At 29.5% G+C, this 14,961-nt stretch overlaps 3 protein-coding genes across 5 annotated transcripts; 2 read left to right on the plus strand and 1 right to left on the minus strand.

The window, feature by feature from the left end:
- The first annotated feature begins 4,022 nt into the window (after positions 1-4,022).
- LOC130898391 (alanine--glyoxylate aminotransferase) lies at positions 4,023-6,616 on the plus strand. 3 transcript variants are annotated; one of them, XM_057807661.1, is made up of 8 exons: positions 4,023-4,142; positions 4,210-4,417; positions 4,478-4,670; positions 4,807-4,972; positions 5,034-5,189; positions 5,870-5,965; positions 6,087-6,332; positions 6,398-6,616. In XM_057807661.1, the coding sequence occupies exons 2-8, from the start codon at positions 4,265-4,267 to the stop codon at positions 6,555-6,557; spliced, it is 1,170 nt and encodes a 389-aa protein (XP_057663644.1). In that variant the 5' UTR covers positions 4,023-4,142; positions 4,210-4,264; the 3' UTR covers positions 6,558-6,616. The 3 variants fall into 3 exon arrangements, with proteins under 3 accessions (XP_057663644.1, XP_057663642.1, XP_057663643.1); XM_057807660.1 differs by having other exon boundaries at positions 4,045-4,142; positions 4,221-4,417; XM_057807659.1 differs by having other exon boundaries at positions 4,023-4,417.
- Positions 6,617-6,901: 285 nt separating this feature from the next.
- Positions 6,902-7,700, plus strand: LOC130898938 (NADH dehydrogenase [ubiquinone] 1 beta subcomplex subunit 7). The gene is made up of 3 exons (XM_057808553.1): positions 6,902-7,201; positions 7,305-7,473; positions 7,531-7,700. Exons 1-3 carry the CDS (start codon positions 7,069-7,071, stop codon positions 7,625-7,627), a joined length of 399 nt encoding a protein of 132 aa, XP_057664536.1. The 5' UTR covers positions 6,902-7,068; the 3' UTR covers positions 7,628-7,700.
- Positions 7,701-9,229: 1,529 nt separating this feature from the next.
- On the minus strand, positions 9,230-14,948 carry LOC130898936 (phospholipase A-2-activating protein). The gene is made up of 11 exons (XM_057808548.1): positions 14,477-14,948; positions 14,192-14,388; positions 13,899-14,135; positions 13,704-13,848; positions 13,483-13,650; positions 12,481-12,615; positions 12,236-12,425; positions 11,884-12,178; positions 11,261-11,551; positions 10,938-11,209; positions 9,230-9,602 (listed from the first exon to the last, which is right to left on the minus strand). Exons 1-11 carry the CDS (start codon positions 14,608-14,610, stop codon positions 9,288-9,290), a joined length of 2,379 nt encoding a protein of 792 aa, XP_057664531.1. The 5' UTR covers positions 14,611-14,948; the 3' UTR covers positions 9,230-9,287.
- Between the last annotated feature and the right edge of the window lie 13 nt (positions 14,949-14,961).

Raw genomic sequence — 14,961 nt, forward strand, 5'->3', positions numbered from 1 at the left:
AAGACAATTTCAATTCCTGTTATCCATACCCTATTATCACTTATATTAAGAATTTCTTTATACCTATATCCTTTTTTTATGTATATTATTGTTCCTCCTGTATGAGCACTTGTAGAAAAACTAATTACCGAGTTATATCCTATAATCTCTATTTCATTTGAGGTAAAATCTTGAGTAACGTGAGTTTCTGAAAGACATATAATATTTGGTTTATTTTGATTTGCAATCCACGTTAGCTCTGTTTTGTGTGTACTTAATTCCTGTATATTTAAATATAAGATACTTGTTCCTGGTTGCTATATTATGTTGTTTCTTCTATGTATTTCAGGATATTTTATTTTTTCTTGTAACTGTTCTGCTACTCTTTTATACGCTTCGCAGGTTTTTTCATATGCCTTATGTTTACTATCAATGTGTGGTATTTTTAATACTTCTGCTGCATATTTACAATTTGCGCAACATATATCTCTTGAGTTACACTCAATTGCTTTATGTTCTCCTGCACATATTTGACATGTAGGTGTTTCCTTTTTGCATTCTTTCGCGAGATGTCCAAACTTCCAGCAGTTATAGCACTGCTTTACATTTAGACTGTCATTGAAAAAACAACTTTTCCATCCTATATGTAGTTTTTTCCTATTCTCAATGCATTCGTATGTATGTACATCCATTTGCAGAATGACATTCATGTTTCCTCTGTATGTTTTAATTTTATGCACTATCTTTAATTCTCTCTCCTCTAGCTCAGTATTTATCAAATTCTGTAAAATAATTTTCTCTATGAGACTGTCCTCATCTTCTAACTCTTTTGGATCTACATTAAATACTATTATCCTAGGATTTTTCTTTTCGGGTATATTTACTTTATATGAATGACCCAAAGAAGTTTTAATGCTTTCGCACACATTCTGTACCTTTTCTTTTCCATTCTCATTGCACTTTATTGCCACTCCTCCATCTCGTATGTACTTAATTTTTGATACACCAATTCCAAGACCACTGGGATTAATTTTTTCTTCTATTGTCTTTTTTGTAGATTCACTTGTTTGGGCACTATCCTTTGGTTTCACTATTATGACTTCTTCCTTCTGTTTTTTCACTGCCAGACTGTAATCACCTTGTCCATTAGCTAACTTCTTTTTTAATTCATCAATTTCTTCTTGTAGAAGGTTAATTATTGTTGTTTTATCATCTATTATTGTTTCCTTACTCAATAATAACTTATTGAATAACTCCAAGGATTTTTGATTATTACATTTTTGACAGTATAATTTCATTACTCGGGAAGAAAGCTGTAAAACTTTTACTTCTGATGCTGTAAGCCCTCCACAATCTTTGCATATTGCATCTCTACATCCATCACAATCAAAAAGGTCCTTATTTTTAACTTTGATTTGTTTACAAATCTCGCATTTCATTTTTGAGGTTATCTTTCATGAAAATTAAAAGTTACCACCAAATATGCAGATTTCCACAGTGCTTTCAATTATTATAGAAAGACTCAACTTCACTTATAGAATTCCTATTCTTTATCATATATTTTTCCACTTTTTTTCAGTATTTTTCTGTTATGAATCAAACACGCCGTCAACCTCGACTTAGAGGTTATAAAGTATCTGAAAGTACAGAAATGAAAATAGTTCGAAGAATAGCGGGAAGAACACTAATGGATAGAGAAAGAAGTGAAAACATAAGACGAACATGCGGGATAGATAACATCAATGACTGGGTACTGGATAGAAAGATAAAATGGAATGAGCACATTGACCGCATGACGGAAGAACGAATTGTGAAAATATCAAGGGACAAATCACCAGCAGGACAAAGAAGCCTTGGAAGACCTAGGAAAAGATGGAGTGACAACCTCCCAGGTGACTGAGCAGAGGCAATGACGTAAAGAAAAACAGGCAATGATGCCTATACACAGCAGGAAGAAGAAGAAGAATAAACATTAGCATTTTTTTAGAAAATTTTTAATATTATAGCGTCTGTTTTTTGAGATACGCGTGGAATAATTTTCATTGACTAATTTGAAAAAGGAATAACTATTAATGGCGAGTATTATGCGAAATTATTGCAACGTTTGAGCAAAGAAATCAAGCAAAAACGACTAAGAAAACATTGTTGTTTTATCAAGACAAACATTCGTTTTTGCAATGGCCAAAAGTTTGAATTGCTACATCATGCACCCTAATCGACAGATTTAGTCCCCTCGGATTATTTTTTGTTCCTAGTGGTCAAAGATTTTCCAATAATGAAGTTGCAATTTCGGCAGTTGATTGAGGAACTACGATTCTTATTATAAAAAGGGTATCCAGCGAATTTTTATGTTTTCTCGGGTCAGATACTTCTTCTAGAACCATCCTCGTACATATATATATATATATATATATATATATATATATATATATATATATATATATATATATATTCTCAGTGGTTACCTCAACATGGTATTAAGGTTTAAATCTTTGATCGTAATCGAATAAAAAATTAAACCCCCTGTTAAGACCAATACGTAAAATGTAGACAATAAAAATTTTCAGTCACGACGATTCCTCACTATAAAATGAAATAAAAAGAGATCGCTAGATTTTGCCAGCCTGGTCAGTCCAGGCTACAAAAATCAAAAAGTATTTTATGTGTCGTGAGTTACGATTTTAGTAAGGGAGCAAAATACGATTGATGTAGATTGTAGTTTTAGTTTTTTCGTAAAAACTAATCTCAAATTATAAATTATAAAATTATTATTTCAATTAACACTTAATTGTGAAAATTCAGTCGTAAAATAAAAAATTAAAACGCGTACTTTTTGTATATAATTGGTAATAATTCCAATTGTTCTTTGCTACCATACTATAATGATGTAAAGGTAAATGGCTATCTTGTAACCCATTACAAAAGATCCCATTATAATTCATGAAAATTATTTGAATAATGCGATGACAAAACAGATTAAGTGACAACTTGTAAGTGATACGATCGATATTTGTGATTAAGTTCAGTTCAATCCTTATATCGTATAGTCTTGGTATGCTATCTACACCTATAGAGAATTACGATGTTGTCGGATTTATTTATTTGAACGTAGCACGGATTTTTAAACTAAAAAAATACGTAGGTATTTGGGATGTTGCTAATTCGTGTATAATAATAAATTCTAATATTTTCAATTAAAATTTAAACGACTCGTATAAACACGTTTCCTATTACCTAATCCGTAAGTTATCACCTGAGGTGATAGTAAAGACTCAGGTATCACAAACTAGGATCGTGAAACCCAAATATTTAATATTCGTTAAATATCTACACGCTCTTCTGATTTTATCGCCGTTGATTAATGATTGACTTTGTAAATCTTCGATTAATTAATAAACTTTCGTTAGAATTTCATTATCATCGAACGTTTAACTTGATTTATGTGACGTAATTTTGAACCTCGAATAAAAAATATATCATTTTAAACGTTTTTAGTACTCGTATTTATGTTTTTCCATCTGAAAAAAGTTAATTACTATTTATTTAGGCGATAGTTATCTTGATAAAAAAGTATGTAAACCGATTTATCAACAAATTACTTATTTTTATTTAAACGACTTGTTTGTTCTAAATTTCAGTCATCAAATTTTATTCTAAAATTTAAATTTGCTCTACTTCCTCCTACTTATTTATAAATATAGTAATCCTGACGACATCTATTAGATATTTATTAGATATTCAGGAATTAATAAGTAACGACGATATTCACAAGAGGGCACCACCTTTCTATTCTCCATTGTTAGTCCATCTTGTATTTCTACATACAAAATTAATTTTGTATAAATAAATTTAGGTTTACAAAAAAATCTATTGCTACGGCAAATACTGATCATTTAATCTATAAATGTCCATACTTTATATATTTTATTTAATTAAACTTATCACTTTAAGCTTTCCATGACTATGTTTACAATTCAAAATAATAATAAACAAAGAAGGTTAATTTGATAATTTTGTTATCTGGTAATTTCAAGAAATAAATCAAGTAACAGTTAAATCTTAAATAATTAACATTCATGAGGACTAGTTGAGATAACAATTATATTCATAATTTAATATTTGTTTTATCCGTTCTAAAGTTAAAATTTGTTACCGTGACCGCTGTGAGTATAAAATGTATTTTCAATTTTTTACATAATCAAACTTTTTCTTCAAATATTAATAAAATAGTTTAATAAAAGAATACGCCATATAAAACAAGACAAATTATTTAATTGGATTTACAATGGATATAATATCTCCACCCGATATTTTGAAACGACCACTAATAGTACCACATAAAATACTCATGGGTGCCGGACCTGCTAATATTTCACCTAGAGTAATTCATTCAATGACTAATAGTATTTTAGGGCATATGAATTCAGAAATATTTCAAGTAAGTGCTTAAATAACACTTTTACACGCAAAATATCACGATGTTAATAACTATTTTCAGATAATGGATGAAATTAAAGCAGGTATCAAGTATATATTTCAAACAAAAAACGAGCTGTCTTTAGCTATAAGTGCAAGCGGACATAGTGGAATGGAAGCTGTTTTAAGCAATCTCCTCGAACCTGGAGATGTTGTGCTGATCGCTACTAACGGAATTTGGGGTTTTAGAGCTGCAGATATGGCAAAAAGATACGGTATACATATCAAAAATTAAAATAAAACGAAATATACTAAAATAGTAGAAATAACATAAAACTTTTTTATATAGTTTACATACTTGGTTATTTTGGGTAATTTGATTCGTAATTTTTGTTTGTATTTTGTTCATAGATACCAAACCGATACAAATGATGGCTGATTATGGTGATAATTTCAGTTTAAATCAAATCGAAAACAAATTAAAAAAATATTCTCCAAAATTACTTTTTATAGTACAAGGTGAAACATCAACTGGAGTATACCAACCAATAGAAGGTATTGGAGATCTTTGTCACAAGTAAGAATATTTTTAATACAAAAAAATAAATTCAATATAGGTAACATATCTTTCGGTTTAGATATAATTGTCTGCTCGCTGTTGATACAGTTGCATCAGTAGCTGGTGTACCTTTCTTGATGGACAAATGGGGCGTCGATGCTGCTTATGCTGGTGTTCAAAAAGCTATTGGAGCGCCACCAGGTTTAACTATCATATCATTTAGTCCTAATGCTCAGTAAGTATAAACAAATGTGTTTATAATTCAATATAAGATGATTCAAAATCGTATTTAAAAAAAAAGACAGTACAAAAATTTATTATGATCCGTGAATTAAAATAAATAACTTTCAGTTCCGATTATGAGTAAGACCAACTCTAATATTTTGTCACTTCTCTTATTCTATTTTTATTGGTGTTATTCAGGTTTTTTATTATAAACAGATCATAGAACTAAACGCACTATTTTAATTTCATTATAATTTCTTAATATCATAAAAATAATTATATAATGACTATATACGTAAATGCAATATATTAATAACTTATAATGAATTGAACTAAAGTAATTTCGATTTGTAAAAATTATTGTTGGATAGTTAAAACATTGATCGTGTAGTGGGAACTAAAATCGAACAAACACTAAAATTTGACATTGACGTTAAAAACATAATTCAATTTTTAGGTTATATAAACGTTAACATTTTTTCAGTAAATTTTTAATATTACGATAGAAGATCCGATTGTATCCTAGCAGAAAAATTAGACAACCATGTATACGATTATAGATAAGTTATTTCGAACGTAATGCACAATGTAATAATAAACAATAAACGAGTTAAGATAGATTAGAGATTTAGTCCTTTTCTGTTCACAATATGAAAGGAGCCAATAAATTCGTTCATATACTTTTTCCAGGAAAGTGATATTTGAAAGGAAAACACCGAGCAAAGTCTATTTTTGGGATATGAAAATTTTAGGTCAACAATGGAACTGTTATAATAATGTCCGACCGTAAGTTTTTACTCAAAGAAAATTTAAATATATATTTTCAGATCATTTTAGTTTACAAAACCTTCATATAATGTAATAGAATTATATAAATCTGTTTATTTTAAAACTTTTATGTATTCAGATATCATCATACCACATGCTCCACATTACTATGTAGTCTCCGTGAAAGCCTCGCTATAATAACTGAAGAAGGATTAGAAAATTGGCATAAAAAACATGATGAATGTTATAGAAGATTAAGAGATGGCATTGAAAAGCTCGGCTTGCTTTTTTTTGTTAAAGATGAAAATAAAAGATTGAAAACAGTTACGTCAGTTGAAGTTACAGATTTTGATTGGAAAGAATTAATAACTTACGCCATGAATAAGTATGTTGTGAATTTATTGTAAATTGTCAAATTACATGAATTCTTATTTATTCTATTGTTTTAAGGTACAATGTTGAAATCGCAGGGGGATTGGGACCTACGGCAGGGAAAATTCTTAGAATAGGAGTAATGGGTTATAATGCCAATCCTAACACTGTGGATTATGTTCTGAAAGTTTTAAAAGAATCTCTGGAACACGCAAGAAGGCGATCTTCAAAATTGTGATCACATAATTTATTGATACAATTGTTATTTATCAATTTAAATAAAACTGTTTTACTATATCAATTTCGATTCTTCCTACCCTAACGTATATATTAGATCTAGTTTCACGTTTTGTTTATTCGAAAGAATTATTTTATAAAGATAGCTGATTAAGATTACGTCCATCTCTATTTCTTCATGTTGCAGCTTTATTAAATTTTAGTGGTGTGGCTCAGGCTTTTTATCGATATTTGATCATAGAAATAACGTTTTATTATTATTATTACGAACTGAATAAATATATGAAAAACTAATATAAATTTCTTATATGAATATATCAAGCTGAATGACGTGAAATCGTAATTAGAAGATTTGGAAAAAATAATAATTTTGATGTAAGTTTTTGTTCGGAACTAAAAATTGATCAAACCTCGATTTGGTGACTTTGACATCTTAAATGACATTACATAATAATATAACCCTATTTTTTGGTTATATGAAGATTTTTTTCATATTTTGAGTCTATTTTACGATGGGCCAAACTTTTGGAAATACCTTTAACAACGGTATAAATTTATATTATCATCCCGAAATTACACCTAGTCCAAACGATGAACCAACTTTTGATCCATTATACGGTTTCGAAAATGGTCGTAAACAAAGAGGTACGTTAAACTAATTTACCAATTCATACAAATTAATAAATACAATTTCACGTGGTTTTCAAATCTGTATACTCCTAATTCTGAATCGTTTATATTTTATCAGTTATGATAGCTACAGAGGAGGAAATGAGGTCTGCAAAACTACCTCTAGAAGATAGGGATTATTGCGCACATTTATTATTAAAATTTCAAGCTTGTAGAAAAGAAAATTGGCCTTTTGTAGTGAAATGCCATCATGAAAAACACGACTTTCTTAATTGCAAATATGATGAGTGAGTATATAATTTTTTCAATTTTATAAATCATTACTTATCATTTGTATATTTTAGTTTTGTTATTCGAATGAAAGAATACGAACGTGAAAGGAGATTGAGAGTATTGAAACAAAAACAAAATTTATCCGAAGGTGGCAATGGAGAAGAGTGAATAAATATGTTAATTTATACAGAAAAGTAGTAAAATCGTTTGTGAATAAGTGTTAAATAAATAATAAGAATCAGGGTGTTTTTTTTTAATTAAATTAATATGGACAGTAAAATTTAGAATTTCTTCACTGTTTAACACATTATTTTCAAAAAAATGCAGTGAAATGAGGGTTTTGAGCAAAAGTTGATTCAAAGAAATATGAAAAGTAACATTATTATATGGCAAACCAAAATTTTAATTCATTTCAAACCCTTTTATGATAAAACAGCATAGTTCTAGTAGTGTTGTGTTCAGTCAAGGGTCGTGTAGCATATAGGCCCATCGTGCTCCACCTGACGTTACTAATTCAATAATTTTCAATCGTATTTTGAAAAAATTACTGTACAAAATTATGAAATAATAAATTCAGATCCAATTATGGTTAAGTCCATCTCTAACATTTTGTCTCTCATTTTATTTTTACTGGTGTAATTCAAGTTTCTTGTTATAAACAGATTATAGGACTAAACACACTACTTTAATTTCATATAATTTATTAACATACCATAAAAAGAATAATAAAATGACTATATATGTGTATGGAATATATTAATAACTCATAACAAATTGAATTGAAGTAATTTTAAATTGTTAAAATTATTGCTAGAAAGTTAGAACATCTTGTAGTCGTAACTTAAATCAAACAAACATTAAAATTTGACATTGACGTTAAAATATAATTTAATTTTTACGTATAGTAAAATTTAGACTTTCTCTTTTCAACACATTATTTTCAAAAAAATTGCAGTAAAATGAGGATTTTCTTGCAAAAATTTTGTTTTAAATCCATTTATAAAAAAATGGCATAATTCGAGTAGTGTTATGGTCAGCCAAGGGTCGTGAAGCATATAGACCCCTCGTGTTCCACTTGATACTACCAAAGACCGATGTCCTTTGGGAAACAAATCAAGTGCTTCGGCTTGAACCTTTTGATGTCATTAGGCAAGCTGCAAAGTTCATCCAAGTTTTTGAACAGTTTGCTTGAAACTCACAGATCACGTGATCTGCAGTTTCATCCTCCTCTATGCACCAAACACACTCTGGATCATCCGTGATGCGAGGATTGCATCTTAGATGACCATATCCGGTTAAAAGTCCAGTCACTGGTCGGATTTCGCGACTAGGTATTTAATCAGAGCAGTAGTTTGGTAAGATAAGCAGAGCGTTCATTTATGTATATTCGTTTGTTTCATATCAACACTTTTAGCTACACCAAAAGTGGGTTCTAGACCCACTGATCCCAGTCTAGCGATTTAGTCTCGTCATTTCCAGATTTTGTAGAACTTTCTTGCCCTAATATTGAGCACACCCTTTGTATAGGAGCTCTGCTCCGGACAAGCCTTCATCTTGGAGCTGTGTGTATCAGATGGCTCCATTATTTAGTATAGCAGGCTTGGAGTTACCAGTCCGTTGTTATCTTTCAGTAATTATCTTATTATTGATGTTCACAGGTAACTCCCCATTAAAATGATTGGACATTGAACCTTGGTCTGCATCCAGTTTTTCCTCAAAATGTTTTTATTCGGACTCCCCTTGTATTGAAAGGTTGAAAGTAAACTCAAATTATATCAAAGCAAACATTTATTTTTTTCTTATACACTCCCGAATAATAAAAAAATAATTACAATATATTGAGTAATTCTTTAACACAATTCATTCTCTTATTTTCTATATCCGTTTGACTTGAAAAAGAATGTAACTGTAAAGTAGAAATAAAATTAGAGTTTTCTTGCACCTTGGCCTTCACCATCAATTTGTACACGTTGGCGCGCGTTATCAAAGTTCCCAAAGCAACGTACGCCCTAAAATGCGCTTCTGATTCGGTTAATTTTGTAACGAGATCGGGTATCACTTGAGCCAATACCGTTATACCGATTTCGTCATTGCGTTTAACTACTAGTATCGTTAAATTCAATAACGTCGTCGCTAAGGCAATCTAAAAAACATAATCAAACGCATTTCAATTAATTATTAAAAATTTTCGAGAAGTATATGTAATGAGAAAACGGCAAAATTACCGTACGGTGAAGGCGAGACTTAACAGAATTGGAAAATGATTGTATTACTGCATTTCTTATCATCAATTCGTATATTTTTTGGATATTTATAATTAATATTGTATATATTATAATTATAATTATATTGTCAAATACAAACATATGAGTCTTTTGCAAGTAGTGAACGGCAAAACTGCCGTACGGTGTAAGCGAGACTTGACATAAAAAAAAATAATTAAAATTTTTCGGATTCTAATCACAAAAAATCCAAATTTTTGACTAAACAATTAAAAAAATATATGTGCAACAATCATATTGTCAAATATAATCAATTTATTCAAAATAATGAGAAAAAATTACACTTCTGTAAAGAAACTGCAAAACTACCGTACGGTGTAGGCGAACAATTAACATAATTTGAAAATGATTGTTTTATTGCGATTTTTCTCATAGATTCATGAATTTTTCGGATTCTAATTACAAAAAATCCAAATTTTTAACCAAAACAATTGAAATTATATATGCAACAATCATATTGTCACACACAAACATAATAAACTGAAAATGAGTCTTTTGCAAGTAGTAAACGGCAAAACTGCCGTGTGCAATGTAAGCGAGACTTAACAGAATTCGAAAATTATTGTTTTACCGAATTTTTATCAACAATTCTTATATTTTTTGGCTTCTAATCACAAAAAATTCGAAATGTAGTTTAAAACAATTAAAAAAAGTGCAACAATCAAATATATATGTTATAAAGTTTAAATTTTTTAACAGACGTTAAATACATTGTTTAATTATATTTTGTAATCACCAGACATAGTTATTTCCTTTAGAACTAGTTTTTGCTTATATTGTATCTTTAATCTTTTTAGTAGTTCAGTTTATATCATCAGTGTAGAATTTCCTTCGAATCTGAATAGCTGTAACTTTCAGAAATCATTTTTAAAAAAAGCTTTTTTCAAGTGTGAAAAATTAAGTTATACATATACTCAAAATGAATCATTTGCAAATAGTAAACGGCAACGGTAAAACTGCCGTACGGTGTATATGACACTCAACAAAATTATAAAATTATTCTTTTACTGCAATTTCATCACAATTTCATATATTTTTAGTTTAATTATACCTAAATTCATATTGTTTGAGTCCAAAAAATAAAAATATGAATCTGAAAGGTAAATTAGACAAAAACCAAATAAAACAATGATGATAGAACTAAATATTGACAAGCAATAGAAACAAATTTGATAATAAAAGTGATTTCTACTTACCTGACAGTTTTTGTTGAGGTTATTCAACGATGTAAAATTTTCTAATATATCGAACCGATTATTGAACACTAAATCCTCTCCGGTTTCATGTAAACACAAATTAGTCATTGTCCGAAGAGCAATAATCATATTATTGATTATTTTACAATCACTGTTAGTATACGATTTGATTTTTTCGAATATAACACCATTATTCACTGTCGATATCAATTCATTATTCACTTTATTCCTCACCGCTAATCTTATAACATCCAAAACAGGAAATATTATATCTAAAAATAAACAAAATACATCACATTTTTTTTCGTAAAACAAATACTCACCATCAGGCCATTCTAATAACTTAAATAAAATATCGACGATATTTCCATCTGTAGGTGGATTACAACACAAATCAACTACTTGTTCAAGATCCGTATCTTCTAATTTATCACCGTCGCCACATTTTTCGTTAAATTCCTTCAATTTCCTTAAAATAACCTTGGAATCTCCTACGTCGAAGGAATGATAGGATTGAACGGGGAAAAAATTCGATTTCGACTCCAAATTAGACGCCGTAGATCGACCAGCTGTTTGTTGTAATCTACTTCCGGACGTCGAATAACTACTTCCACCTATAAAAGTTGGAAAAATTGCACACAAATTTGATTAAATTGAAGGAAACTTTCAAACAACCCCTGTAAATTATCAATATTTTCATAATTGTCAAATCTATTACATGTAATTTGGAATTTATAATAAGATTTTCATTCAATTGCAACAAGATCAAATTTCTTGTACAAATTTTGATTCTTGTTATATTCAAACACACTGTATATTAAAGAAAAAGTATGATGAAACTCCTATTGTTTTAACCAAGTTTTAACTTTAATACCAATAAATTTTGAAAATATTAATCGATGATACATATAAACAAACATCCTGTATTAAAAACTATATTACTTACCTGTAAATGGATCCAAATTGACTCCGGTTTGTCCCTGGTTATTAGCACCGTAATTCGGAGTGTACCTCGATCCTCCAGTAAAAGGATCCTGGTATTCAGTACTAACAGACGGTACATACTGCTCATTACTATTTTTCAAAATAAAATCCACAACTTGTTCTAAATATTCCGCGGGTAGCATATGTTTAGCTAAAAATTTGTGGGCACATTGATAAGGATCGTCTCCTCTGTTAAAAGGTAATTTTAATGGTGGTTTACCATCTTCTACATCCACGGAAAATACAAAATCGTAATACTAAAAAAGAATTTAAAAAATTTGAACAAATAAATAAAATTATCGTTAATTACTAACTTGTCCTTCATACATGGTTTTTCCAGTTTCATCTTTATCCTTTCCACCCAGGACGTCACCGACTTTATCCCAACGACTATTTTCTCCATCCTCTATCCATGTATAAGCAAACACACTGTTACCATCTCTGATCATTTTCATTTGACCGTTCCTTTTACCCGGTTCGTATAGAGCTTCCGTTCCCGGTAAACTAAAATAGATTTTGAGTATCGGTGTGTGCTTATACCAACATTTTTATTACTCACTCTGATACTTTTACACCTCCTATTTCTTGTAAAGCCTGTTTTTTCAAAGCGTTTACTTCTTCCGTAAATTTTAGTAGATTTGTTTCGTCTGCAACTCGAGATTCATCCAAAGTAAAAATTCTTATCATACCATCGCTGAAAGTATTATATTTTTCATATTTTCTTTAATTAATTTTGATTTTCGACCTACCACAATACTACGAATTTTCAATTGCTTCTCTTTAATTAGTCTGCAGCTTTCAAAGTAAAATCTTTGAAGTAACTTCAAACTGACAATTGATAAACATAACCTCTTACAATTACCGATTCACTACTAATATTCTTTTGAACTACTGTCCTAGAACCACACAGTGTTGCCAACTACGAGCAACAGAAATTCTTCAAAATGGTATTGAAATATTTCATTTTATTCTCACTTCTTAGATATTTTTATATGTTTTTCGCGATGGTTTATTCTGATTTTAATTCTATTGTATTAATAGAGATTTAAAATCATGATAAATCAACACGAAAAACAGATTAAATATTTCATTAAACAATTTTTTAATAAAAATGTCGATAGAGATTCGGCATTTTTTATTACTTCATTTAAACTTAACTAAATTCAATAAAAAATAATTCGTAAATTCTTTGCTAAATGTACAAATTCTACTTGTATATCTTCAAAGTAAATTCAGATTAAAAAATCTTTAAATTGAAGTAAATTCTTTATTTATGGCAACACTGGTAAACATTATGTCTTTTGATCATTATGGAATATGAATTCTTCATTGACTATTTTATGTGACAGATAGAGACCAATAACTTAACCCAACTTTACACAGCTGTGAAGATTTCAAATGTCATTTACCTTTTAAACAGGGCCGTAGCAAGATTTATTTAACAAGTTCATAATAAAAATAGTTGAAAATATTATTGAGGAACTCATTATCAGACTGATTTATATTATATTTCGTAATTAATGATAAAACCAATTTAAACTGTAGAAAATTCTATTCTAACCTTGATCCGGTTACAATGTCACCATTAGATAAACACGCCACCGCCCAAATTGACTGCGCTGGTAATTCAATCGTGCATCTATCTTTGTTATTTTGCCAAAATTTCACAGTCCTATCTTCGTCCGAAGTTACAAAACTATCCATACCATGAGGCCTACACCTGTACATACTAAAAAAAATTCAAATTAACAATTAAATCATCGTTAATTGACCCATAATTACCTGTAGATGAAATTATTATGACCGTAAAGAGTATTAATATTTTCACAATCGTAATTCCATATTTTTATGGAAGCATCATTGGATACGCTCATAAAATACTTTAATTCTGGAAAATCTTCCAAACACCTAACAGCTTCAGCATGACCTATGGATGAATTACAGTGTGAACCAAATAAATCAAAAATTAGTACTTACCTGATAAAGTATTCAATTTTTGCCCCTCCGGTGACCAAACTCCTATAGTTTTATCGGCAGATGCAGTTAAAACTCTCCCATCGCTAATTTGTCTCACGTGCCAAACGGCGGCAGTGTGACCGGTGAATGTTTGAACTGGTTTTGAAGTAGACGTTGATAAACACCAATATTTCGCTGTATTATCCCAAGAAGCGCTCAAAAACGTGTTTACACCATTCCCTTTGGTTATAGCACATACTATAATATAAAAGAAAGACAATCAAAGCACAAATTCGTATATTATAACAGCTTACTTGTGCTTAAATGTTCTCCTTTTATAGCGTATGTATGGAATTGTTCACCAGGTTTGTAAATTAAAATATTTTTATCATAACCTCCTGTAATAACTAAACCATCGGGGTATTCCTTAGTTGGTTCTAAATATAGTACGCTACCGACGAAATTTTCGTGGCCTTTATATGTCATTACATCTTGATATACATTTTGAAGCCTAATAAGTTTAATATATTTCTAGATATATTTAAAAAAAGTCTTTACCCGTATTTTAGATACTTTAATATTAAAAAGTTTCTACTCACGGATTGTACTTCCAGTATTTTGTAGTTCGGTCTCTTGACGCGCTTATAATATCGTTACTTTCGGTTATCGCTAAAGCACGCACATCCATTGAATGACCATAAAGAGAGGCACTCAATTTAAATTGTTTCGACATTTTACTATAAATTTACTCAAACGAAAATCAATTATCAATTTAATTTTAATCCCTTATAATGAAACTTAATTATTTTATACAAATCACTTTCAAGACTTTTTTGGTTATTTAGCGGCTGTCATTGATACAATAGCATAGATGATCTAAAAGCATAGAGAAATTTAATTTCATTTGACTATAAAAGATGGCGCAAAAAAATAATAAACCGAATTATAATTTATATAAAAAACGTAGATTTTTTTTAAATTGTAAATATGTGCTTTCAAAATTTATTATAACATATAATGACTTAAAAATATTGTAATATACTTCTATTTTAAAACGAAAACTGCTGTACTATTATTGAGTTTT

Source organism: Diorhabda carinulata, chromosome 10, assembly GCF_026250575.1.
Source record: "Diorhabda carinulata isolate Delta chromosome 10, icDioCari1.1, whole genome shotgun sequence".
In the NCBI taxonomy this organism is placed as follows: Eukaryota; Metazoa; Arthropoda; class Insecta; order Coleoptera; family Chrysomelidae; genus Diorhabda; species Diorhabda carinulata.